Source organism: Penicillium cinerascens, assembly GCF_028974065.1.
Source record: "Penicillium cinerascens strain IBT 15544 chromosome Unknown contig_24_segment0_segment0, whole genome shotgun sequence".
Taxonomy (NCBI): Eukaryota; Fungi; Ascomycota; class Eurotiomycetes; order Eurotiales; family Aspergillaceae; genus Penicillium; species Penicillium cinerascens.
In genome coordinates, this window is record NW_026695290.1 from 2,872,996 (window position 1) to 2,898,900 (window position 25,905).

Sequence of the window (25,905 nt, forward strand, 5' to 3'; positions counted from 1 at the left end):
TGGTGGGTCGGACGAATGGTCTTGCGTCCGTTATCAAGCGGTCAGATAGTCGATGCGACCATGGCGAAGACGGCGAAAAGGTCTGGATCTCGGCGAGAAGGTCGAAGTAAAAAGATCTTTGCCCATTCACGTTAACAGAGGCCGTGGATGTTTCTTCCACAATTTCTTCCACCGATGACTAAAAAGCCGGTTCCGCCCCGCTGCGCCGCCCCTCCTCACTGCGATTGTCAGCCCTATACTTGTCTTTCAAGGATTCTAATGGTATATGTACGCCATTAACTCTGTCGCATACACTAGGCGACTCGATCTATACGACTATATCACTGGCCATGCGGTATACCCAACGTTGCAGGATTTCAAGAATGCTGACATAATCCCACGTGCCCCGGATCGACCGTATCTTATCGCGCCATCGCAACGCTATTCCAACATGTCCGATAACCAGGCCACTTTCCAACACCTAGTATATTCTCTTATCAAATATCCCTGACACGCCTCGCCATCCAATATCGATTTCACTCTTTCATCCCAACTCTCAATTGACTCCTTCCCTACAACCCTAGCCTTCCAAACCAACAATCCCCTCACGAACACGCGGAGTTCCATCCCGTTACACCCCCGCTCTAGTCCCCCAAAACAATGGGCAACATCTGCTCCCGCTCCTCGAACGAACCCGAGGCATTCTCCGGCCCCGGCCGCGTCGTCGGCGCATCCCCGTCCTCTCCGTCTGCCGCCCCCCGAGCCCCGCTCCCCGCCAAGAACTGGAAGAACACACCCGGGCGGACACTCGGTGACAGCAGAGACACGCAAGGGGGCGCCGACGAGGCGCGGTCAAATGCTGCCATAGCAGCGCAGGTAGGCTCATCCGTCCACTGGGATTTCCTTTTGGTCTGAACCTTGCATTCTGGGATTCGACTAACATGCCCTCACAGAAACGAGCCGAGGAAGCCTCCTCGAACAAGGGCAAACTAGGCTCAAAACTCGCGGCGCAAAAGGCCAAGACCCAGACGCAGACTTTGGGCGAGGTTAGTCAAGATGAGAGAGCTGCGCGCGATGCGGATGGGGCCGAGGAGGCTAGGCGTTGGCAGTAAAATCTAGGTCTCTGAAGGGTTGAGCGTTATTTCATACTTGCGGGCATTGAGCTGGTTCTCTTTTTCTCAAATGATTCATGTGAAGCATTCGTTTTCTAGCGTTTGGCGATGATATTTTGAGTATTGCGATGCGTTTTACATTTGAGGGTTGGTTTGATATTGAGCTCTCTCTCCTTAGGCAATCTGTACTGACACTTTGCGGGGTCGTTTCCGAATGAATCGTGATGAAAAGAATCAGTTGGCATTTCCACTGCTCTTCTTTTTAGCACTTCTAATCTTGATGAAAGCCACACTATAATGATGGCCTAGATACAAAATACATTTCATTCGAGTTACATTAAATCCAATCCACCGGTGGAACGAGGCTAAACAACGTTATACCGACCACTGGCCGGCGCACGGGCGTCGCTATCAGCTGCTGCGATAGTTCCCTCCTTCAACAAGCGCATCAGCTCACGCATGGCAGTGGTAACGGAAATCTCGGTTTCGCCCTCGACCAGAATGTACAGCTTGGGTAGATCGTTGGGACCAGGTTCCTTTCCGGAAGCGTAGAAGTTGCCCTTGGTGGTAATGGATGTGCCGGTGGCTTCGAGGATCTTGGCGACGTTGGTGCGGTTGGTGACGGCCCAACGAGCTTTCTCTGTTCAGATAATAGAAGATTAGCAGCTGTTCTAGAGTGATAGATATTCAATGGGGTGGGTGAAAACTTACGGGGAAAGTCGTTGATCTCAAGCGTCGCATGGAACGCGCCAGCGTCAGGTCCACGGTTGTCGATGGGGACGCCTGATCTCATCACGCCTGCCTTGCTCAGGCGGGCGTGGATATCGGCCACGGCTGAACCGACTTTGTCCAATGGGTTCTTTGAAGCAGCGTTGGGATCCTTCTCGGTCCTGTGCACGGTGATTTTGCCGTCCAGATCGATGCCCTTGGGAACGCCAGCGAGGGGACCTGGTGGAGCCGAGGGGGCGGCGGCAGATTGCACCGACGAAAGAGCCTTGTTGAACCGATCCTCGTCGGCCTGTTTGGTCTTCTCGTCCTTCTCTTCTTCCTCGTCGCCTTCATCTCCGGTCTTGTAGGTTCGACGCTCACGCATACGAGCGGTTTCACGCTCCTGGTCAAGCCGCTCCAAGCCTTTACCACCGAACCCGGAGTTGCTGGCTTTCTCCTTACCGGCCTTGACCTTCTCCAAGAAAGCGTCCACCATCTTCTGTACAGGTTCTGGGATTTCTTGTCCACTCTGCCTGAGAGCCTTGGCGATATCCACGGAGTACCGTTCTTGGTCCTCGGTAAGGAATGTGACTGCAGTACCGGTGTTTCCAGCACGCCCGGTTCGACCAGCTCGGTGGACATAGTCCTCCAAGTGGTTGGGAGCGTCGTAGTTCACGACGAGCTTCAGTTGCTTTACATCCAGACCACGCGCGGCGACCGAGGTGGCTGTCAATATAGGGAAGATACCCGCCTTGAAATCTTCAATGGTAGAGTCACGATCGATTTGATCCTTTCCACCGTGGATGGACATGCAAGGATAACCCTTCCGCATCAGCTCCTTGAGCAGATCGTCTGCGGATTCTTGTTTTTCGACAAAGACCAAGGCCCGGGCATCCTCGTTCGCGTCATCTGCATATAGGTTGCCGAGGAGTTCCAAAAGACGGAAGAACTTCTGGTCTTCGTTCCGAACCTCCACGATCTGCGTGATCTCAGGGGCCACAACACTCCTGCCACCAACGACGATCTCAACAGGTTTCTTCAAAGCCTTTCGCGCCAATGCCTCCATATTGCGAGGGAAAGTGGCGGAGAAGAGCACCGTTTGCTTATCTGGTCGAATGTTGGCCATGATCTTCATTACCTGAGGCTCGAATCCCATGTCGAACATGCGATCTGCTTCATCGAGGACCACATAGGTGACACGTCGGAGATTGGTGACTCGGCCTCCATTAGCGGCAAGCAAATCGATCATCCGGCCGGGTGTGCAAACAACAATCTCAGCACCTCGCTTAAGTTCAGCAATTTGATCTTTGATGGGTGCACCTCCGTAGGCACATACAGCCCGGAGACCCAGTGCCTTTAAGAACGGCTTGCAGTCCTTGTGAATCTGTGTTGCCAGTTCACGGGTGGGCGTCATGATCAGGCCAATAGGGCCCTCCATGTTTTCGAGTGGCCGTTGGTCTTTGATATGACGGAACATTGGAATGAGGAAGGCGATGGTCTTTCCTGAGCCAGTTTTGGCGACACCGATCACGTCTCGACCAGACATAATGGCAGGAATTGCTTGTGCCTGAATGGACGTGAGACCTTCGTAGCCAAGCTTGTCCACAACTTCGAGTGTCTGTACACCCAGACCACACTGGGACCATTTCTGGATTGGCTTCGGAACGTCCAGACCACGAACCTTGATACCGTCAAGCTCGAGACGCAAGTTTGCTACCTCTTCTTCGGTCATATCGGCAAGATGGGACGGCTCGTTATAGAACTTTCTGCGGAAAGGCTCATATTCAATCTTCTTATGGTCAATCGTGGGAATTTCCTTTTTCTTTTTCTTATTCGCCATGGCAAGAACGTCGTCTGCATCTTCTTCACCGACTGCTGTGATGTCCACGTCATCTTCGTCTCCAAACATAGCTTGGGGAGCCTGTGATTCTTTTTTCTTGCCGGACTTGGCGCCAAATGCTTTCTTCGGCGGGGCAGTATCGGCAAGCTCTGACATGAATGCATCAAGAGGATCGACCTCTTCTTCGTCTACCTCCATCTTAGAGGGTTCAGGCTCTTGATTCGAGGAGTCGGTCATATCGATATCCCCGTTGGTTTGAGACTCTCCTTCCGGAACATCACCCTGAGTTTGATATGCCCGAGATTCGGTTTGAAGCCGCTCCTCTCGTCGTTCGGCGGCCGCTCGAGCGGCTGCCGCGGCCTCCTCCTCGGTATCTCCGTCTTGCATGTCAACGTCATCGTCCTCTCCAGCGTCATCATTCGCTTGGGCATCTTTGCTGTCGTCGAACGGAGGTGTCGGGAGGCGCTCCAGCTTTTTACGAGTCGACTCTTCCTCGCCGAATCCCAGGGTACGAGTGGCTGAGGGTTTCTCGGCATCAGAAGCAGGCTTTGCACCTAGTCCAAATCCACTGACATTGCCTTTAGCCTTCAACGGAGCAGGAGCGGGTGTAGATGGGGCAGAAGGGGCAGAGAGGGGAGCTGGTTGTTTCATGGATGGGTTGGTCGTTTGCGGGACGGCGACGTCGGTGCCAAGGACAGCTGGAGCAGCAGCGGTGTTACTTGTAGCATTCTTCGCAATTGCCTTTGGGTCAAACTTCCCGGCGTACGGAGTGCTAGCCGCAGTATCGGTGGGAGTCGTCGGTGTTTGTGGCGAGCCAACAGCAGGCGATAGGCCCGATCTCCGATCGATGGCGTCCAGGATGTTTCGGGGACCACCTGCTGCCTCCTCCTGTTGCTTTCGTTCGCGCTCCGCTGCTTGCTTCTGTTTCCATGCCTCTAATTTAGCACGTCTCTCGGCCTTCTTTTCTTCTTCGGTCTGAGCGGCAGGTGCGGGGGTCGATGGCTTGGATGTCTGGAAATATGAATCAGACTTATGACCTTTGCTAGAATCCATGGGGACAAGGGAACCCACCTCGAGAGCCCGAGAGGTGGAATGTCGGCTCGCGCCACGGTCACGGCTGTCCTCCCGTCTAGGCTTGTGCTTCAAGTCAGCAGAATCATCTGTGCGCCTGCGATCGCGGTCGCGTGAATCATCTCGCCTGGGTCGGTAATCTCTGTCGCGGCTCCTGCGGCGATAATCACGGTCATCGTCTCGGCGGCGGTCTCGGGACCTATCTCTCCGTGCGGGTCGATAGCTGTCCTCGTCGCGTCTGTCTAGGGAACGCTCGCGTCTTCGGTAGCCATCTCGGTCGCGACCAGCATCGCGATCGCGGTAACGCCGCTGAAAATAAGTGAATTGGTTAGATCGTTCACTTTCGATACAACGGAGATATTTGCCACATACCTCCGGGCTGCGGGATCTTCTGTGCCCGCGAATTTCGTCCCTTCTTTTTTCATAACGATCATCATCTCTGCGGCTGCGGCGAGATGAAGAGAATGTGCTGCCTACAGGAGATGGTGAGCGAGTATCCCCGTGGCGAGCCATTGTTGCAGGCCAACGATGAGTGAGTATTACTCTGCAGAGCACCGGGATATTAAGCTGAGGCCTGGAATGGTCACCACGCTTCCATATAAGTTGCGATGTAGCTGGGTAGTTCGGCCGTGCGGGCCACAGTTGGGATTGCCGCGATTGAGAGGCGATGATGCATTTTGCACCTGGGGGATCGCTGTCACGTGCGTCACCTGATACGCGCTAATCCCAAAGCGGAGAATACCAAACGAAGCTCGGACGCGACCCTTGACCAGCCTCCTTATCTCGCCGGTTGCGTCAGGATATGATCTTACACCCTGTCAATTCCTTCTTACTTGGTACTACACCCTCCAGGTAAACATACACCCGATCTCCAATGTCTCTGCAGTGGGCGACTCGCGCGGGTCCCCTGCGACACCTGCGCCTCAGCGCGGTCTTCTCTCGCCCAACTCGCGTGATCGCCGTGCAGAACCAGCTCCGCCGTGTATGTTTGGCGGCCAAGCCCCGGTTGGTGACCCCGCGGACCGGCTCTTTGTCTGCCCTCATCTCGCTACAATCTCGCTCCTTGGCAACCGCAACCGCAACCGAAACCGAAACCGAGACCCCAAAGGCTAAGCGTGGGCGCAAGCCCGGCTCTACCACCAAGGCGAAGTCTCCAAAGAAGAAGGCCGTCAAGGCCAAGAAGCCGAAAGTGAAGAAGCGGTTGACCGAGAAGCAAAAGGTCGTGAAGGCGGCTCGCGAGCGCCGGGAACAAATCAAGGAACTCAAGGGGATTGCGCTTGTCCCGCCCAAGAAGCTCACAGCGAGCGCCTGGCCCCTCGCGGTTAGAGAACAGGTTGCTGAGCTCAAGTCAGGATCTGGCACGTCCGTTGAGAAATTCTCAGAGGCTATCTCTAAAGCTAAGAGCCTCACTCCCGACGAGTACCAGGTACGTCCTATTCACAATACCGTTATCGACGATTCCTGACTGGCTTGCGTAGAAACTCGAAGCCCAAGCAAGCGAGAACCGGGCCATCAACAAGGCCAACTACGAAGCCTGGGTTAACTCATACTCCCCGAATCAGATCAAAGACGCCAATAGTGCCCGTCGCTTCCTGACTCGTCTCCTAAAGAAGCGCATTCCCCCAATTGAAGATGACCGGCAGGTGAAGCGACCCAGGAGTGCTTACTTTTTCTACATGTTGGAGCGCCGTGATAGCAGTGACCTCAAACCCAAGGGCGGACCCGAATTCACCCGTATCGTCGGTGAGGAGTGGTCGAAGCTGACCGATTATGAGAAGGAGGTACATATCACCATTTTTCTTCAACGTGCTTCTCTTAAATCTGACCATCTCTGTAGTCATACCAGAAGAAGCAGGTCGAAGACCGCCTGCGATACGAGCGGGAGCACAAGGAAGTGTACGGCGGGCCTGCCCCTGCGCCCACTCACAAGGAAGAGGCGGATGAGGAATAAGGGAGGTGTTTCATGTTCGGCCACGGTCGGTGTTTTGTTGGGTTGGGTCGGAAAAGAGTTGGGTTTGGATTCGTGTCGCGCCTGTGCTTCAAATGCCCTAAATCTCTCGATTCCCTATTTCCTTTGTCAATGTATTGTAGTGTGTCTGTCTGCCACTTGTATCTTCAACTTATCAGATCAACCCCGTTGTATCTCAGTTATACCTCACGAATTGCCACTGCGTTCCCAACCATTCTGCCATTGTGATCATGGTCAGATCGAAGACACGAGTCAAACATTTGAAGGCGCCACAGCTCCTCCACAGCGGAGAAACCCCCCGCACCGGTGGGTTTCGGTTCCGAGGATCACAAGTGGCGGTGAGAGTCTGGTGTTGCGCGTGCAGCAGCCTTTCTCCCTCCCTGCAGAAGATTCTAGAGTGTAATTTTCTTGCCCAACTGGATTCTACCTAGACATATTCTCTGTGAAGGTGTTCATCCCCCATATAGAGACATAAAGTTGTTGGATGTACATGCGCTATACTTGTATACACCCGGAACGAGCTTTCGCCGCTCCGGCCCCCGCATCGAGTCCTACATACATCAAGTACAAGTACCACCCTAAAGCACGAAGTACCAAGGCACGAGAAAAAGGATTCCTGCAACTGCAACCTGGTTGTTGATTCCATGCAGACGGGCCTACCCGCTAGTCGGGCACCCACGGTCCACGCAGCGGGAATCCGTGGGTGAGGGGTGCAGGTTCCTTGGTACGAAGTACGATGCGGTGTAAACAACAGGTACAAACATATTGAGTACACCATACACACCTAGGTAGGTAAAGAATGTAGGAGTATGCATGTCACCAGTATAGCACCCATGGCTAAAACCCAGCATGCGAACTCCCCTACTTCGCGGCCCCTTGGGCCGCTCAGTGGAGGGGGAATCTCGTTATCGATAGGACCGCCGTCGCTGCAACATGCGCGAAGTCTGTGCGACGATGCAGAGCTTGGTACTTGTGGCTTGCTTCCTACAGGTGGAATGCATCGTACGGTATACTTCAAAGTTTTTACACGAGTGCTCAGATTTCTTGGTTAGCACGTACGAAGTATATCGAGGGTTTTGCGAAAGCGATCACCCGTTCGCCCAGCCATCCGCTTTTTTAGATTTTGGGTTTTTTCTCTATCTATGTTATCAAGGGCCACGAGTCGAGCCGAACGGGTGTTCGTGAGTAAAAGATTATACGAACCTTTATTCATTTGGATCTTGGAAGGGGAACGTTAGGGGGAATTCCAAGCTTGCAATAGTCCATAGGAAGGAGTACTCAGGGAGGAATCGGGGAAGTGTACACCACTCAATGACGGATGATCAACCTCCACCGCCTCAAACTTTTTATCCCTGCCTCCAGCGCATCCCAAGATCCCTTTTCTTCTGATTACTTTTCCTCCGTGTGCTTCCATCTTTTGCTCTTGCAGAGATCCCTTATCGCGCTCTACATTCTAGCGATCGCCTCAGTCAACACTGCGATCCCTCCGATCCCTCTCGGGCACCTGATTTCGCGCCGGTCGTGCAGGGTGGCTATTGTGCTTTTGTCCTGCTATTTGCTTACGAATACGAGACCGCTAATCGAACGACGAATTCTTCGCAGCTATCGCCCTAGCCCAGTCGTTATCCTCCCGCCTGTGAGCCTGTCCTTGACTCTTACCCAATCGACGTCTCCCGCGGGGGATTCATTCCAACCCGCCGCCCCATGTGTTCTCTCCCCGCAATCCAGCGGACGGGTCACTAGTCGGCCGTAGGCCAACTCAGCACTCGCTATTTCGATATGGAGATAAGCGCGTTGGTTCCTTACGAATGCGTGGGACAGTGCGACAAGGGCATTGCGGAGAGAACCCGCTGGGAAGATGCAGTGAATAGGCACATCGATGATGTCTGGAGCGCTCTTGTTGAGGGACACCCTGGAGGTTCTGCGCAGCTGGAAACTCTGCGCAAGGACGAATTAAATTTCTGTTCTCCCGCGCTCCCGTTGTACGCCACTCCTCCGCCGTCATACGATGATGCGATTGCAGATCTGCCTCCGGATTACTCTACGCTCCCACCGCTTGCGACGCGAAAGATCATTGTCTCGGATGCTCCAGGAACTCCCGCGACCAAGTCTCAAGATCAGTCATCTGCGCTGCTGAAAGATTGCTCGCTGGATGTCTACATTGATTTCGAGAACCCTGTCGGGATTCGCGAACATAAGAAGAAAAAAGGCCCCACTGCTACGAAGAAGGCAACCCAGGCTTCTCCGCCACCAGACAATGGTGGTGGCTCGGACAATGCCGAGGACGATCAAGGTGCGGGTGATGGAGGTGGGCATGCCGGAGGTGGAGATGGAGGCGGCGGTGATGGCAATGGTGACGGGGACGGTGGAGGGGATGATAGCTGGAACGACTGGACTACGAGCGGCTCCAAAAAGAAGAATAAGAAGAAGGAGGAGGAAGAGGAGGAGGAGCGGAAGGCTGCAGAGGCCGCGGCTGGCAACACTCTCAGCTGGGCTGATGACGTGGACGTAGGAGGCGCCGATGATTCGTGGGCCGGATTCGCGACTGTAGGGAAGAAGAAGAAAGGAAAGGTAAGTCTAGAAATCCACGGCATTTTGAATCTGTCTGACCCCGACTGCAGTCCGAAGCTCCACCTGGCGGGTTCCAAGACGTGAGCCTGGGTGACGGGGCCCCGCAGCTTGATTTGAATTTCGACTCCGGCACCAAGACCGGTGGCACTGGCTTCAGTTTTGGTGGATGGGGCAAAGATTGGAGCACAGGCAGTGGTGGTGGTAGTAGTGGTGGTGGTGGTGGTGGTGGTGGTGCCAGTGCCGGCAACAAATGGGGCCTTGGAGCCATTGGCGAATCGGCTCCGAAAGAGGAATCCAAAGATACGAATCCCTGGGGCTCCGTAGGCTCTAAGAAGAAAACGACCAAGACGACGACTGGTTTTGATTTCGGTGATTTAGGTCCTACACCGGTCGAGGAGCCCAAAGTGGACGATGACTGGAGTGGATTCACCTCCGTTGGGAAGAAGAGCAAGAAGAAGGACGATCCACCTCCCGAGCCTGAACCGGCTGCTGAACCTAGCAACGACGACTGGGGTGTCTGGGGAGCCGCGACCAAGGACAAGAAGAAGAAAAAGAACTTGCTGGATGTCGACCTCGAGCCTGAACCGGCCCCCAAGCCTGCTCCTGAACCCGAACCTGAAGAACCGGATGAGCCTTTAGTTGAAATCCCTGAACCTATCACGGAGGAGGCTTGGTTCATAGGCCTTTCCAAGAAGGACCAGCGAAAGGAGAAAAAGAACTGGGAGAAGAAGGTGAAGGAAGCCGAAGAACAGCGTCAAGCCCAACTGGATGCCAGGCAAGCCAAGGCAGACGCAAAGAAGGCCAAAGAAGAGGAAGCCAAAGCCAATGAGGTCGCCCCTCCCGAACCGGACAACGACTGGGGCTTGAATGTCTCGTCCAAGGACAAAAAGAAGAAAATTGACCTTCTGGCTGACCCTGAGCCTGCCCCCGCTCCCCCACCAGCAGAAGATGACTGGGTCGACGGCTGGGGCACCGCATCGAAGAAAAAAGATAAGAAGTCCAAGAAGGAGCCCGAGCCAGTGATTGAGGTTCCACCACCAGAACCCATAAAGTCCAAGAAGGAGCCCGAGGATGACTGGGATGGCTGGAATGTAACTTCCACCAAGGACAAGAAGAAGAAAAAGGACAAAGAGCCAGAACCTGAACCAGCACCGGAACCCAAGCCTGAGCTTGAGCTTGAGCCTGAGCCTGAACCTGAACCTGAACCTGCGGTGCCAGATGATCCTTTATACGAAGGCTGGGCCGCTTTATCTTCCAAAGAACGAAAGAGGCGCGAGAAAAAGCTAATCCAGAAGGGGCTCCCTATTCCTGGAAAGGACTTTGAACTTCCCTCCGACAAGCCCGCCGAGCCAGAGCCCGAACCGGAGCCTCCTGCCGAACCAGAGCCTAAACCGAAGCCCGAGCCCGAGCTAAAGCCAGAACCTGAAAAGCTGGATGAAGACGATGCTTGGGGTGGTGTCTGGGGTACGACCAAGGATAAGAAAAAGAAGAAAAAGGGCATGGACATCGATGAGCCTCCGCCGCCAGCTCCGACACCTCCCGCCCAAGGTCTTACTCCTGAACCTGAATCTATAAACGACAATGCCGACGACATCTGGGCCGATCTTGCTCCCAAATCCAAGTCTACGAAGAAGAAGGCTATCGAGCCGGCCAAGGAAGAAAAACCAGCCGCCAAGGGCTTCTGGGCATCTTTGACTAGTGGCTCTGCCACCAAAACCAAGTCGACGAAGGAGAAACCGAAACCTAAGGAAGAGGATCCCGAGCCTATCCCAGAGGAAGATCTACTCATTGATGTTGATGATCCACCAAAGGAGGCTGAGCCGGATCCCGCACCAGAGCCAGAGCCCGTTGAGGAAAAGCCAAAGAGCAAGACCAAGCTGTCTGTGGCCGAGCGCATCAAGGCCCTGGAACAGAACAAGAAAGATAAGGCAAAGGAGGAGAAGCTGAGCTCTAAAAGCAAATCCAAGGAGAAGAAGGCTGAGCCCGAACCAGAGCCAGAGCCAGAGCCAGAGCCCGAACCTGAGCCCGAACCCGAACCCGAACCTGCGCCGGAACCTAAGCCAGAGCCAGAGCCAGAGCCAGAGCCAGATCTTTCTAAGATGTCTAAGAAGGAACTGAAGAAATACAAGAAAGCTCAAGCCGAGAAGGAGGCAGCTAAGGAGGCAGCTCAGGCAGAACCCGAACCTGAAGAGGAAAAGCACGATTCTGTGCCTGGGAGTTTCCCAGATGAAGAACCCGCCGACCTGGAGCCGGCCCCTGAACCTGAACCGGAGCCAGAGCCAGAGCCAGATCTTTCTAAAATGTCTAAGAAGGAACTGAAGAAATACAAGAAAGCTCAGGCCGACAAAGCAGCCGCCGCGCCTGCCAAGGAGCCTACTCCGCCTCCCGTCCCAAAGCCTGAGGAAGCAGGAGACGCAGATGGTGGTGCTCCTCCGACACCTGCCCCAGAGCCTGTTGAGACGGAACCTGCTAAGTCGTCGAAGAAAGAGCGCCCGCGCGTGGAACGCACTGGGACAAGCTCTGGCTGGGGCTTCTGGGGAGCAGCACCGCCACCGAAGAAATCCAGCAAGAAGGAAAATAAAGCCCCCGAGGAAGCCGAGCCGCCGAAGGATGAGAAGGAGGATAAAGAACCTAAAGAACCTAAGGAGCCTAAGGAAATCATAGAGGAGAGAAGAGCAAGAAAAGAGAAGGAGGAGAGAAGAGCGAGGAGAAAGGAGAAAGAAGCAGCACGCGAGCGGTCTCCTTCAGCCGCTGTACGATCAAAGTCCACAAAATCCCGACCCAAAGAATCCGACGCGGAGATGGAAAGATCATCGTCAGACAGAGAGAAGCGACGGGAACGGGAAGCGCGTTCCTCAAAACAGCAACGCGCTACGACCTTGTCCAACTTCGTATTCGGCGCGCCCCCGCCACGAAGCAAATCCACCAAGAAACCATCAGCAGCTACAAGACCATCATCGAAACCGGCGTCCAGACGTCCTTCTGTTGATGCGGATGGTGAAGCTGCCATGCCGACGCCACCCCCTGACGATAAGCCCGAGGTGGCTGATAAGGCAGCCAAGTTGATGGGCATGAGTGCGGCTAAGTCGAGGCGGGACAAGGATCGTCCACGTGCTGAGAGGAAGAAGTCAGGTAAGAATCACGTTTCACTATTTACTTTCATTTCCAGATCTAATTCACTTCTTCAGGCCCAAGGGACCCATATGCCATCGAGGATGATGACATGGTCGTGGTCGACATGGAAGACGCCGATGGACAGTCGCCGAAGGAAGGCTCGAAGGGATCGAAGCACAAGTCAAAACGAGAGGTTAGTAATCACCTCACTCGCCTACCTCGATATCTGCTAACGTTGATTTTTTCTAGTCGCGCCCTAAATCAGCCGATGACGATGCTGTCATGGTCGATGCAGAGCAGGCGCGCGGAGGGGCGGACGTTGCATCGGGTCCTGACGATCTCGCCTTCGCCGATCCCCCTAAAGAACGACGTGTGAAGCGGTCTAGCACAGTACCTAAGAAGCAAGAGACCGGTGGACTGATGGGACTATTTGGCTCCTTGAGAAAGACCACACGCCCTGAACCTCCGGAAAGACGAAAATCTCGCTCGACTCGCGATGGGGGTATGACTGAGCCAGAGCGCGAGGAGCGACGTGTACGACGTGATGACCGCCGCCGTCAATCCGTCCGACCCGAGACCGATGCTGAAGGATTTACCACCGATGCAGCCGGGGCAGCTGCAGGTGAGGCGGAGGCCGAAGACCTGGAAGCTCGCAAAGCTGCTCGGCGAGCCAAGCGCTCATCTCGCCAGGCCCCGTCTGACTACCGCGAGATAGAAGCTCGAGAGGCGGAAGAACGACGGGCCAAACGCAAAGAAAGAGAGCGAGCCCGTCTAGCACGTGAGCAACAGGCCCGTGAAGAGGAAGAGGCCAGGCGTCTTGCAGAGAAACAAGCTCGTCGCGCGGCACGCGAAGAACGCCGCGCCAAAGAAGAGCAAGCCGCGCGCGACGCCGAAGCAGCAGCCGAAGCCAAGGCCGCCGAACGACGCGAGCGCCGCCGCCTCCGTGAAGAAGAATTGGCCGCCAAAACCAAACGCCGCCGTTCTCGCGTCGAAGAGCCTGTTCCAGAAGTCTATCCTGACGAAGCTGACGACCGACGCCGTGGCTCACGTACAGCAGACGACAAAGACCGCCATCGGCGCTCCAAAGCCACCCCGCCAGAACGCACACGCGCTCCCCTGATGACAGGCGGTATCAATCATGGAAACACAGGGGGACCCAAGAAAGACAAGATATCCTCCTGGGTATACAGCCAATCCGATGACCCCCCAGACCCACCACCCGTCGTAGAAACAGTCATCGACATGCCCCCAGCAGGCACCGCGGCTGCAGAAGCAGCAAACGCCCACTCCCTCTCCTCAGACGAAGAAGCTCGTCGCGCTGTCCGCCGTCGCGCCCGCCGTCGCGCTAAATACGGCGACATTCCCGATGAAGAAATCGATGATCTTCGCTCACGCCGCCAGTCGCGCGTGAAAAGTAGCTCAGGTAGTGGTGACTACGAGCGTGATCGTGGGATGCGGTCTCATGGGAGTCGGCAGGGAGCCCCGACTGCTTCGGGAAATAAGAAGTCAAGCTGGTTTAAGAAGCTTACTACCTTTTAACACAAGGGCCTGACGTACGACGAATTTGTTGATACCCTGGCGAATACGGAGTATATGATTATGTTTTCTTTGTACAGTCGTTCTCGAAATCGCCCTGACCAATATATGCAACTTCCCGCGGCCTACGTAGCCCTGTAAATCGAGCCTCGTACTCTCCCGATCAGTAAGGACGCCTTTCCAGCAACTGCGTGATACATTGGCTCCACAGGCCCCGCTCGTCCCACCCAGGGTCTGTGCATTTGTCAATATCTAGACATCCTCGGAGCCTCCTACTCTTCCCAGGGTCTGTGCATTGCCTATATCTAGGCATCCTTACCTCCCGACCCTCCCATTCAACCCAACCTACTCAACCTACTCAACCTACCCAGCGGTCCCGAAGGTTGTGTGCAGTCTTCCGAGCCTGGATTTTCAGTCCGTAGATACAGCATATGCAGGACCTCAGTAGCCCTCTGATGATGGAAGAAGATAACGGGTCGGGACAGCAGATCCCAGAAAACATCACGGCACTCGCACAAGGCCAGTTTCTCAATGCAAGTCTAGCGTTGGGTTTCCACCGATTCCGAAGACCTTAACCTAACACGTCTTTTCATAACGCAGGACGCCCTCAGCTATATGGATCAAGTCAAGGTGATATTCGCGGATCAGCCTGATGTTCATACTCGTTTTGTGGACCTGATGAATGACTTTAGAAGTCAAGAGTGAGTTTTCCCGTTGGCCAATCTTCGCACTCTTAGCCTGATTTTATGACAGAATTGATACGCTCGGTGTGATTCAACGCGTTTCCACTCTCTTCAATGGTCATCCAGTCTTGATCGAAGGGTTTAATACGTTCTTGCCCCCAGGCTACCTCATTAAATGCGGCACCGGCGATAACCTGGGTGCCATTTATGTAACCACACCCTTGGAGACCAAGACATTGAGTATGCTTCGCGCAGGGCCGTCTTTGGAAAAGGGCTTTCCAAAGGGGTCGAACAGTGGTGACTCGGCGGAATAGAATAGGGGACTTTATATTAAATGTGCCACCTTGGGTAAGGGCGTCTATCTTCTCTCGAAAGAGCTGGATATCCTGTTTCGCATTCTTGATGTTGTTGAGATATTTCTCATATATTTGGACGATACTTCCAGTCAAGCGATAACGCTACCTATATCCGAAAGAGGATGCGTGATCAACAAGGCTTCTACAGTATAGGCGATATGAAAAGTAAAAGTAATACATCGCTAAGTATGGTAGATACAAGAGCGCCTATGCCCCTCAAAGAGAGGTAAGCCTCAAAGCGAGGCTAATAGTAAATTGGATCCTAACTAGCGCTTACCCCGAAACATTGACTCATATGACTAACACAAGGGTGAGAGATGGGGCCGAAAACTAGGCTCCAGGCGCCCTCTCGGCATGATTCGCAGAGATAGACTCTAGTTTTCTATGGAATTATACCGAGTTATCGGCTATGTTGCCTAATTTATGTTCAGATGATTCGGCTTCCTTTCCTGCCTTTGGACATTGTAAGCGTCTTTTCGGACATGTTTCTGCCGTCTTTCTAAGCGCTTCGAACTAGCCTTTGAGGGATGAATATTCTACTACCTGATAAAAAAAGTCGAAAGATCGAGCGAGGCACGCCGTCAAGCCAAATGCGCACGCAGAGTTGAAAGCACTGAGAGATCTCCACTAGATGAAATGCGACGTGGTGCCAGAACTATCTGCATGGATACGAATATGGCATTTTTCCAAGTGATCATATTGTATTTACTCCCTGAGAAAAGGTCAACGGGCAGGCTATCGATCAAGAGACATTCTGGGGACTCTATCCTGCCCCCGTGCCAGGGAACTTTCACGCACTTTCGTAGTCTACTCGTATGTTTGTTTATCCGGATTTTACCGTTTCAAGCGTCCATGTGTAGTAAATGTTGCTCCGAAGGCCCAAAGAGTTTCTAAATGGATTTTGTATCAGATGTCTAAATCAAACAGGGATCTTTACCTCTGCATTCCCTGCCAATATCAAACTCTACATAACGGCGTCCCCCTCCTCCGCCCCTCCGACACCCTCAATCTGCTTCCTCCGATTCTCCAAAAAGAACCGCCCACCCTCATACATACTCAAATACAAACTAACCGCAATAGCCGTCCACCCCGCCCGAATAGCACCACCTTTAAACAGCCCCCTCACTCCCTCTTTCACAAAGATCTCCCTCCCAACAGCCAACGCTCCCTTCTTCGCCTTCCCACCAGCCTGGCCTTGGCTACTTTCCGAACTAGCAGAAAGCATAACTCTCGTCTTCACAACATCAATCGGCGTCGTCACAAGCGACGCAACCGTCCCCGCCATACCCGCACTCATCCCCGTAACACCAGCCCTCTCAATCAACTGTTCCTTCACCTCCTCCCCCTTCCCTTTCACATCCCTCCTCCCCCTCCTCCAATCCAGAATCCGTGAACGCAGATACTCAAAAAGCGGAAACTGTAACCCCGTCATAGGCAAATTTCTCCCTACGAGCGCAGTATACCCACTCCACAGCTTCCAAGGCCGACCCTTGAATTTCCAGAGGACTTGTCGCACAGGCGCAATGTTCGAACCACTTGCTTGTCTATCGATCATCTGTGCATTCTGTTTGATGACCTCGGCGGGCGTGAGCATCAGACAGGACACCATCTCTCCAGCTGATGATGCGATGCCGTGGATAACGGGAACGGGGAGGGAATGGGTGAATGGGAGTGGGATGACTATTCGCGATCCTTCGTAGTATTCCGGATTGGAGTCTTGAGAGTGGGTTGATGAGGAGTGAAGGGTGCATTTTACGGCTTCGTAGGTTGTGAAGAATGCTCCTGCTGTGGATGGGGTTAGCAATTGGGGTTTGGTATGGAAAAGAGGCGGGACACATAAGTGACTTACATGATGGGATGGTGGAGAATACCACGCTCCATACGCCTTGGTATAATCCTTTGTATAGGACATTGCGTCGAATTGCCCCCGTACGCGCGTCCTTGAAGACTCGCTCATAGTTCGGGGATTGGATGCGCGTTTTGAGTGTGTCGAAGGGGTAGACGATGAAGTCGACTGTTATTGCGGCGAAGGCGCCAGCCTAGAGTCGGAAGAAGCTTGTCAGTCGGCTTGGAAAAGAGATACTTGGTTTGGACATTCGTGAACGATCACGGAAGCTCGGAGTATGCGGGTATCTAGGCTGGACTCACAAACCAAATGTCGGAGTGGCTATTGTACATTATGCATGCATGGGGAAGTGTATGACGGTAACAAGGTGCTGAAGGAGATCTGAGGAGTATAAGCTTTTAGGAAAGGGCATTTTCCTGACTTCATAACTGCCCTGATTGCAATCTTATCGGGCCGATCACTCATCCAGAATGAGGTCATATCAATATCACGTGATTGATAAGTGCCCTATATTGGTTAGGGCTGGCTGTACTCTGGGGTAAAAGGTAAAAGAAACCAAGATAGTGATTGCAGGAGTATGCAGGCAATGATAAAGTAAATATCTAAAAGGTCGCTGTTTTCTATGAGCTATGCGAGTCCATATATCTCATCAAACATCAGACAGGAAGACTCGACTCGTCATACAATAATAAAAAAGAGGAAGTCGTATTAACATCCCAAGAGAACATTTTCCCTCCCTACGCCGTAAAAAGGTCATGCAATCCCAAAATCCCCATCTCCATCTTATTTCGCAGTCTCACCGGGCAGCATGTTGCCCTTAACAGCGAACATCTTGCCGGTAGTCGACGAGACGAAGCTGTCGACCTGGCGCGAGAACTGCTCCACCTGGCGGGTGTTGAGCATAGCCTCCAGCCGGCTGGGCTCGGCGGGAAGCTTGAACAGACGCTGCCACTCGTCCTCGGGAAGGAGGGGCTGCTTAAGCGTGGCCCGGGTGGCGTTCTCCTGGCTGCGCTTCTGCTTCCAGTTGTTGATCTTCTGTTGCTCACGGCCGAGCACACGCTGGTAGTATTGGTAGTTGTTGGTCTCGGTGTTGTGTGCCTCGATGCTATCCAGGAGGAGGTCGCAGTTCTTCTCGAGGAAGGGGTCGATGCTGAGAGACAGGTTGTCGAAATTGGGGGTGAAGGTAGAGGACTTGGAGAAGGGGCTAGACTCGAGAGCACTGAGAGAGGGCGGGAGGTCGGTAGGCCCGGAGGTGCTGGGGCACTGCAGCTGGTGGATGAAGGAGGTGATCAGGTGCGAGTTGTGGATCTCAATGGGCAGCTCTTCGAAGATATCTTGGTAGCGGAGGGTGGACTTTTGCAGCCTGCAAAAGAGTCAGTATTATAACGTAGCATTCGAATTTGGCACAATAACATACTCCTCCGAGTTGAACTTGTTCTCCTTGAACGCCTCCATGAACTTGGCCGAAAGGCGGAAAGCCCGCAGGCTGAGGGCACCCTGGGCGCTGCGGCTAACATCGTGCACGAGAGCGACTGTCCGCTCGTTCAGCTCCTTCTGGTAGAAAAATTGGTTCTCGATCACGTTCATGTTCACGAAGTTGCCCATGTTGGCGCTGGTGTACCAGCCGACGTTGTTCGCATCGATGTTGACCTCGCGCATCATCCGAATCATCTCAGCCTGATAGACTCCGTTGGCCTTGGTGCGGGGAGCAGAGGCAGCAGGGTTGGGGGCGGCGTTGTCGAAGTGCGACTCGGCGGGAGTCTCGACCACGGGGAGCGGGAAAGAGTTGGTGACCTCGAGAAGACCCTCGTTATCCAGGCCGACGAGGGAACCGGTCGCAGTCGTCGGGAAGGTCTGGGAGCAGTGCTTGATGATTTTCATTACCACCTAGAGTGTCCGACATGAGTATTTCTCGCTGGCGAGGGTAGAGCAGATTTTCAAGATTCGGGGAGTTCGTACCAGGGCCTCGACCTTGACGGCCACGAGGGGGCTTTGGGATCTGGAAGAGTATTAGCATAGGGATTCCGCTAAGGCAGAGATCAATACATACTCGGCCATATTGAAGCGTGATGCACCGGAAGTGGAGGGGGTTGGGTTGGAGAACAAGTCGAAGCGTTTCGGAAGGTTGTGTGAAAGGATTCCCTTTGGGTTTAGCGTCGTATGTAATACCATACATGGTTGTGGGTGGGAATCGAGGGGTAAAAACACACGTTTTACACGAACCCTTTTCATCGTCCGCCTTCAACTCCGCATCTTAGTTCTTGACATTTTCGATACTTTCTCGAGCAAGTCGGAATGCTCCACACTGCTTCAATTGGTCCTTAAGACTGTCTATTCTTTAATTCATCTAATCATGTACTATTCTCACTAACTGCACCAGATCCACTGAGTGGCAATCGCAGACCTTAGTCATGTATAGCGGATCCTCCTCCGCATGTCCCGCTTCTGATTGCGATCAAGAGTTGACCTGTAGACACGCAACCCGACATGGCCTCCGCAGGAAAACGGACCGTGACTTACGGTCGGCATAGCACGCTACAGACCATCTCTATCACCGCCTTAGAACCTCGCAAGGATGCATACTGGGTGATGTACGGCACTTCCCCTCCACCACTCCGCTCGAGAGACAATGGACTGACAATTGACAACCAGCTACATCCATGGTGGCGCCTGGCGAGATCCCGCGGTAACATCAGAGGCCTTCGACAAAGCCGAGTCGATCCTCCGCGCATCAAATCTGCCCATCTCCGGCTTCGCATCTATCTCCTACCGGCTGAGCCCGCACCCGAAGCTCCCGCAAGCCCCATCGACCACTCCGCCACGAGAATTCCGCTCTGCAAAGCACCCGGACCATATCCGGGATGTCGAGGCTGCGCTCGCATTCCTCCAGAACACGTATGGGTTTGGCCCGCGGTACATTCTCGTCGGCCATAGCTGCGGCGCAACGTTAGCCTTCCAGTCCGTCATGGGCGCTATCGCAAATCACAGAGAAATGGCCTACAACGGAGGTGCAGATGGCTGCGGTCTTGGCGCTGAACCTATCTCTACGACTCCGGAACCTTTGCCGCCGCGGCTACGGGCGAAGCCTACGGCCATTGTGGGTGTGGCGGGGATCTATGATCTCCGACGGCTGGTCGATACCCATCGGGGGATCTCAGCGTATCAGGAGTTTACTGAAGGTGCATTTGGGGCGGATGATTTGCTCTGGGATGCGGTTTCTCCGGCACAGATGATGGGGTCCCGTGGTATTGAAGGTGGTTGGAAGACTGGCAGGTTGGTTGTCTTGACTCGTTCTCCGGACGATGAGCTTGTGGACCAGTCCCAGGATGAGGCAATGGTTGACGCGTTGAAGGGGTGGGAGCAGACGGAGGCTCAGGTTCCTCCGGATGAACTCACTCACAAGGATCGTCGTGTGCGGACGCTGTCGATTGGCGGTGCTCATGACGATGCCTGGATCAATGGTGATGGGATTGCTCGCTCGGTCAAGTTTGCCTTTGAGCAGTTGCAGGAGATGGGACTCGCTCCTCAGGCTTGATCAAAGATAGAGATGGACGTTATGTGTTTGACCATTGTGCAGAGGGGCATCGAGGCAGAATTATGTATATACGTTAGATTTTCAAGTATTTATCTTATAAAATGCTCATAAATTGGCATAGATGTGGGGGGGATCATGAAAGGTTGACGTTTCAACTAATATAATGAAGCTTAAGATTTCTTCATTCATATTTCAAAAAGCCTTAAAAGGTATGATGTAGGTACAATGTAGGCCTTGAAACGCCATTATTCGTAAACGCATAATCACGGAAGATCAAATTACAGGAAGTCCCTTGTACGCCAAATGTTTGCTCATAAGATCCCCGTATGGGATCAGTTGCCGAGATCCATCCGGCCTGATGCAGTCTCCGCCACCACCTTGTCAACTTTCGCGCCCTCCGGCTCTTCGACGTAATCAAAAGCGTCATCTTCACTCTCACTTTCCTCGATGAATTTGTGGGTCATGTCGAATTCAGCGAGGCGCCAATGCAGATCCTCGCGCCAGCCGTCTTGCCAGCGAGCGAGCGCAGCCGCCGCGTGCACTTTGAAGCCATAGATTCGGGGTTCATAGCGGCGCATGCTCTTCTCGGGGTTCAGGGCGGGATAGACTTGGAACAGGATAGAGTGAAAGGAGGTTCCGAAGTAGGCACCGTCGATGGAGGCATGTCGGGAGGATTTGGGGTTGTAGATGTCCTCGCACTTGGGACAGTAGAGCTTGACGGTGCTCATGTTAGGGAGATCGGACTGGCCCATGGGCAAAAGCGGGTGTCCCTCGCAGATAACGCGGGGGCACTTTCCAAAGTCGCATTTCTTGTATTTGTCAAGCTATTCAAACAATGTTAGTTGGAGCGCTGGGGAAAGAGTGCCGATGTCAGGTACCGGTGTGGACATACCATCTTAGCAAGGCCACGGGTAGTGACGATGTAGCGCGCATGGACAAGACCGTAGAGATGGCGGGCAGACTTTTCGATCTGCTCGCGCAGATCATCATCGGCATCGAGGTCGAAGACATCTGTGACAAGGTCGAGCGCATATTGATAGTAGGGGACCTCAGTGTTCAGACCAGTCAAGTTGAAGCGATCCGTCAAGTAGTCCTCGTCAATCTCGCAGAAATACTCATTTCCTCGGGAAGAGACAAACTAAAGAGCACATATGACAATTAGCGGCGTTCATGCGAAAAGTCGATAGCAATAGATTATGAAAGAGGCAGTCCGTAGCCCGATTGTCTCGCAGCACAATGTAACGCCGAGAGGTGACTCGCTCGGAGCTTTCTGTTCCAAGAAGAATCGAAGCAAGGGCCGAGTGTCGATCTGAACCTGGCACTGAAGCACAAGTGCACACCTCGTGATGCAGCCGGGCGGGACATCGCAGATCATCAAAAGCACAAAGAACCTACCCAGTCTCTCCAGTAACTCGTGTAGTCACTATCCGTCTCGCTGTTGAAGTCCTCCATCATGGTGAAGATTGTTGCTGGAAAGGATCCGTTCAGGCCGGGTGCGCACTCGGAGGGGTGGGTATGTGGCAACCACAGAGCTTGGGTGGATCAACCCCGGGGTGCTGGAAGCCCCAACTGCGGTGCTGCTGAGCAATTCCGGTAGGAGATCCGTGTCGGAGCTGGAGAACACGGACAAAATTCGCGCGATGTTGTGCGGGTCGATGGGCTGGAGAGTCGAGGGGAGACCAACTGCGCCCGCCATCAATTCGATAAAGTGCGGGCGGTGTTCTGCCAGATGTGGCTACACCGCCTTCACTGTGATCTACGGCTGTTTTGGGACTTTACTTTGTTCTTCTTGCACATGCATTGATAATTCTCATAGGGTGAACTAATATTGACTGATTTTCAAGTCGAAAAAGGTGTTTCATTCAACGAAATCTGTAAAATAACTATTGATAAAAAGAAAATCCAAATGAGTGGAGTGGTATCACGCTGTCGTTATGTGACCCGGCAAGCCAGGATAAAATCAAAACCAAGTAATAAAGCGAGAGAGAATGGGAAAAGATTGGTAAAAGCCCAATTTAACCGGGTTCAACGTCGAGCGCGATCACATTCAGCCAGGAACCTGTGAATTCCCCCGGCGCCGTCGTACTCGGATGAACTCTCCGGCAGACCAGCGCTCGAGAGTTCTTGGAAATACGCTCGATCACCAAGCTCACTGACGTTGATGCTTGAGTACGAAGACGAGGATTTCCAAGGGTTACTGCCGAACAACTCCTTGTCGTCAAAGCTGATAGCAGGACCGGAATCGAGACCAGAGTCTTTTGAGAATGGACTTTCCGGTGTGATCATGCCATGCCAGTCGAGATCATCGGAATACTGGGTCTTGTGAAGTGAAGCTTTCTCGAAGAAATACTCTGTATCGGACGACGGGGCAACGCTGGGGGCGAAGGGGAACAGAAGAGCCAGATCTGCGCCAGTGCGAAGTTCGAAGTCTTCGTCCTGCACAATGCGGCCTCTTTGAACACCCACCTCGTCGCATAAGCGCTCAACGGTGTCCGCATCACAGCCAGGGAACCGGATGCGAATGATGGATCGATCATGAAGCATGATCGGGAGGTCACCAAGCGTCGACAGACGTTTAAGATCGTTCATCACCATGGCAAATTCCTTCAAAGCGCGAGCAAAGTCGGCAGAAAGCAGGTCCATCAAGCCATCCGAGTTCAGGGTCTCGACGGCAGCGGAGCCAGACTTCTTGTTCAGAACGCTGAATGCACCGAAGGCGGTGATGGTCGGGGAAAGTTGGAAGTCAAGGTGCGATCCAGGGGCGTTGTGAGGGATCGCGGTCATCTTGCGCCCAGCCTGGTCCTGAAGAGCGCTGACAGCCTTGTACCGCTTCTCGCCAGTGCGATGATCAATACCGTCAAAGCGGACTTTCTGTCCCGAGAGGAAAAAAGCACGAACTCCCTGGGAGACATTCTGGATCACCTGGGCCGGAGCCGCAGGGCCATGGGAGAAATACCGAGCACCGCCGAAACGACCAGCTCCAATAGCATATCCACCCGCAGTACGACTGAGTGTTCCGCCGGTGAGGTTAGGACGAAGTGTGGATGCGAACGGAGCGCGGCTTGTCAGCCGACTAATGTTGGAAGCGACACGAGAGGTCTTGTAAGCACCAACATCAGCCTGTGCTCCACGGACGGCCGAGACGAAGGCATTGGCAGCGCGGGTCGAGAAGTACCGGCTGCGGGACTGGCGGATGGCCGCGACGCGATTAATCGGCTGGCGAGAGTTGATTCGCGCATATGCAGGTTGGTATCGCAGTGAAGCTTGTTGCGTAGGTTCCGGTAGTTTGGCTCTTATGGCCCTGGATGCCTTCTCATAGGCGAACCTGCGGTGATGTCAGTTGATGAGTCAAAGGCGATGAAGAGGGTGAATTAGAGAACGTACCTAGCTGCTCTCCATATCTTGGGGAGCAGCAGGTGCCCATTCGGAGGCGCCATACTGATGATCAATAGATGTATTTACCCTGAGTAAGATGGGGAAGATGAAAGGGAGTGCCTGATGACGGGGGAGGGCGCCTTATCGGATCGCCTCAGGCAGATAAGCTGTGGCGGTGCTTTGCCACGCATGTGACCCGGCCAACATTCTACCGCGTTGAAACGAGCATTGTGTAAACTTAGATTGGCATGGGTGGGATGGTGATGAATTCTACTGCAGAGATTACCAGGGCTCAATCTTGGTGGCTGGTGTATGCCGACCTCGGGGTGCATTGCTCTATAACACCATGCAGGTAGCAATTGCAAATATCACTTTGGAGGTATCCAGCAAGATCGGCTCGCAATACCCGAGGGAATCACCATAGTCTATCCGGGAGGAAAAGGATCCGGTAAGAATGATTATTTATTCGATATTGTGACTTTGACCGAGTTCATGAAAAGGCAACAATATGATAATGAAATTGTCGCCAACGTAGAAGTCGGTTCTTTCCCGCCCCTTATCATGGCTTCTAGGCAATAGAAGCCTAACTTTCAGGGTCCCCTGGAGTGACCCTACACGGAAATAATAAAAAAAAAGAGACGTGCAGGCGTTAGAGATTGTCTCAACAAACACCCTAAAGCTGAAACGAAGTATATCGACCCGGCGAGTTCCGGGGTTTCATCCTAACAAGACTAGTCAACAATGCATTTTCTGTTACAATCCATAGATCCACGGTTGTCTCACTCTTTATAATCATACACTTTGTTGGGAATGTTGGGAATAAATCCCAGAGCTTGTCATTGAAGAGTAAGTCGGGAGGGAGTGTTACATTGACAAATGCTCCTGGGCAAGACGATCTATGTTTTTTTTCACGTGCGCGAGCTAGAGATCTTCTTAATTCCCCTTCACGGGGTACGGCATCCCTAATTGAAGATAGTACGGAGGTCCCTACCAAGGGTCTTTCTTTGCTCACATTGCTTGTTCTCGTACTTTTGTAGATTACTAGCGTCGTTATAGGCTATACAGCACCTCATGGCCCCCCTCCTACCATGGTTTACCCCTTTTCCTACTCACGAACCCATTGAAATGCCTAAACACGATATTGCTATGCGCTCTATGATTGTTACAATGAAAGCTTGCGGTATAAGCACTGCTGCTATCTCCGAGATAACTGGCGTTTCTGCCCGAACGGTTAATGCGCTATATAACCGTGCTATTGAACGCGGTTTTGATCCTACCCAACGGCCGATGACGATGACGGATGCCTACGTCGCTGATGCTACTCGTTCTGGACGACCGACAAAGCAGATACCTGAGGCTAAAGCTGCTGTTTAGCTAAAGCGCGATATGCTCTGTATAGCCGCGAAAAAACATACGCCGGTATAGCTAGCGAGCTACAAAATGCGTCCGCTACGACAGTATAGCGGATGCTACGATGTGCTGGTATTTGGAAGACAAAACCGACCCCAAAACCTAGGAGAAAAGAAGCGAAAAAATAGACCTCAGATATGGCCTGCCCTTTGGTTCATCTGTCGGATGGAACTCATAGGTGACTGAGGATTGGCTAGTGAGTTGTTTATAGCTGCAGAGGCTGGCTGGGGCATCGGAGTGGAAGGGGCCAAGGCGGGGCGCAAGCATAGCGTTGCTGATGATCGATGGGTCTAAACGGTTTTTTGAGCAGTGGTTTACTGCCAGTAATCCAAAGCCTAATTTGATTTAATTTCAGACGTATTTCAAGTGCTTGTTGGACCACAGACAGGACCTACCTTCAATAAACAGCGTCACCCCGCCAGGTATACGAAGAAACAAAATTCGAAAACCTGCACGGTGGCACGAAATGGGCAAATTGCCCATAAGGATCACTGCCATCCACGATATTTCCCCTTCAGTAAGAAGACCACTTATCGGCCACCCTGATTAGTACTATACTCGCTATACTATCTCTAGCCTATTTATAGGGTCTAGGGAAATTTGGATGTAAAGTGGTTCAGGTATATACATATATTTGTAGTTAAAATTGCTAAATTACGCCGTATTCTATGGTAACATCATAAAATAATCAGTGCACTAACTCAAAATTAATATATACTATTCCTTACACCAAAAAGTGCTATTAATAAAATGATGAGGTAAAATAAGAGGTTTATTGTCGAGATATGAAGTTATAAAGT

The 25,905-nt window shown here is 52.9% G+C and overlaps 10 protein-coding genes across 10 annotated transcripts; 4 read left to right on the forward strand and 6 right to left on the reverse strand.

Moving 5' to 3' along the window:
- Positions 1-639: 639 nt before the first annotated feature.
- Positions 640-1,091, forward strand: N7498_004181 (uncharacterized protein; the record flags this gene model as incomplete). Its single annotated transcript, XM_058451243.1, has 2 exons — positions 640-855; positions 933-1,091. The coding sequence occupies 2 exons, from the start codon at positions 640-642 to the stop codon at positions 1,089-1,091; spliced, it is 375 nt and encodes a 124-aa protein (XP_058310705.1).
- A 365-nt stretch (positions 1,092-1,456) lies between these two features.
- N7498_004182 (uncharacterized protein) lies at positions 1,457-5,223 on the reverse strand (the record flags this gene model as incomplete). The annotated part of the gene is made up of 4 exons (XM_058451244.1): positions 1,457-1,731; positions 1,803-4,650; positions 4,711-5,019; positions 5,083-5,223. 4 exons carry the CDS (start codon positions 5,221-5,223, stop codon positions 1,457-1,459), a joined length of 3,573 nt encoding a protein of 1,190 aa, XP_058310706.1.
- A 361-nt stretch (positions 5,224-5,584) lies between these two features.
- Positions 5,585-6,661, forward strand: N7498_004183 (High mobility group superfamily; the record flags this gene model as incomplete). The annotated part of the gene is made up of 3 exons (XM_058451245.1): positions 5,585-6,136; positions 6,189-6,491; positions 6,548-6,661. The coding sequence occupies 3 exons, from the start codon at positions 5,585-5,587 to the stop codon at positions 6,659-6,661; spliced, it is 969 nt and encodes a 322-aa protein (XP_058310707.1).
- Positions 6,662-11,585: 4,924 nt separating this feature from the next.
- Positions 11,586-12,323, reverse strand: N7498_004184 (uncharacterized protein; the record flags this gene model as incomplete). The annotated part of the gene is made up of 1 exon (XM_058451246.1): positions 11,586-12,323. One exon carries the CDS (start codon positions 12,321-12,323, stop codon positions 11,586-11,588), a length of 738 nt encoding a protein of 245 aa, XP_058310708.1.
- Positions 12,324-15,903: 3,580 nt separating this feature from the next.
- On the reverse strand, positions 15,904-17,117 carry N7498_004185 (putative mitochondrial carrier protein; the record flags this gene model as incomplete). Its single annotated transcript, XM_058451247.1, has 3 exons — positions 15,904-16,724; positions 16,789-16,978; positions 17,088-17,117. 3 exons carry the CDS (start codon positions 17,115-17,117, stop codon positions 15,904-15,906), a joined length of 1,041 nt encoding a protein of 346 aa, XP_058310709.1.
- Positions 17,118-17,568: 451 nt separating this feature from the next.
- Positions 17,569-18,843, reverse strand: N7498_004186 (putative eukaryotic translation initiation factor 3 subunit EifCh; the record flags this gene model as incomplete). The annotated part of the gene is made up of 4 exons (XM_058451248.1): positions 17,569-18,148; positions 18,203-18,672; positions 18,745-18,784; positions 18,836-18,843. 4 exons carry the CDS (start codon positions 18,841-18,843, stop codon positions 17,569-17,571), a joined length of 1,098 nt encoding a protein of 365 aa, XP_058310710.1.
- Positions 18,844-19,272: 429 nt separating this feature from the next.
- On the forward strand, positions 19,273-20,320 carry N7498_004187 (arylformamidase; the record flags this gene model as incomplete). Its single annotated transcript, XM_058451249.1, has 2 exons — positions 19,273-19,376; positions 19,438-20,320. The coding sequence occupies 2 exons, from the start codon at positions 19,273-19,275 to the stop codon at positions 20,318-20,320; spliced, it is 987 nt and encodes a 328-aa protein (XP_058310711.1).
- Positions 20,321-20,652: 332 nt separating this feature from the next.
- On the reverse strand, positions 20,653-21,775 carry N7498_004188 (casein kinase II subunit beta family protein; the record flags this gene model as incomplete). Its single annotated transcript, XM_058451250.1, has 3 exons — positions 20,653-21,144; positions 21,213-21,458; positions 21,716-21,775. The coding sequence occupies 3 exons, from the start codon at positions 21,773-21,775 to the stop codon at positions 20,653-20,655; spliced, it is 798 nt and encodes a 265-aa protein (XP_058310712.1).
- A 570-nt stretch (positions 21,776-22,345) lies between these two features.
- N7498_004189 (uncharacterized protein) lies at positions 22,346-23,757 on the reverse strand (the record flags this gene model as incomplete). The annotated part of the gene is made up of 2 exons (XM_058451251.1): positions 22,346-23,645; positions 23,705-23,757. 2 exons carry the CDS (start codon positions 23,755-23,757, stop codon positions 22,346-22,348), a joined length of 1,353 nt encoding a protein of 450 aa, XP_058310713.1.
- A 1,063-nt stretch (positions 23,758-24,820) lies between these two features.
- On the forward strand, positions 24,821-25,069 carry N7498_004190 (uncharacterized protein; the record flags this gene model as incomplete). Its single annotated transcript, XM_058451252.1, has 1 exon — positions 24,821-25,069. The coding sequence occupies one exon, from the start codon at positions 24,821-24,823 to the stop codon at positions 25,067-25,069; it is 249 nt and encodes an 82-aa protein (XP_058310714.1).
- Positions 25,070-25,905: the final 836 nt, after the last annotated feature.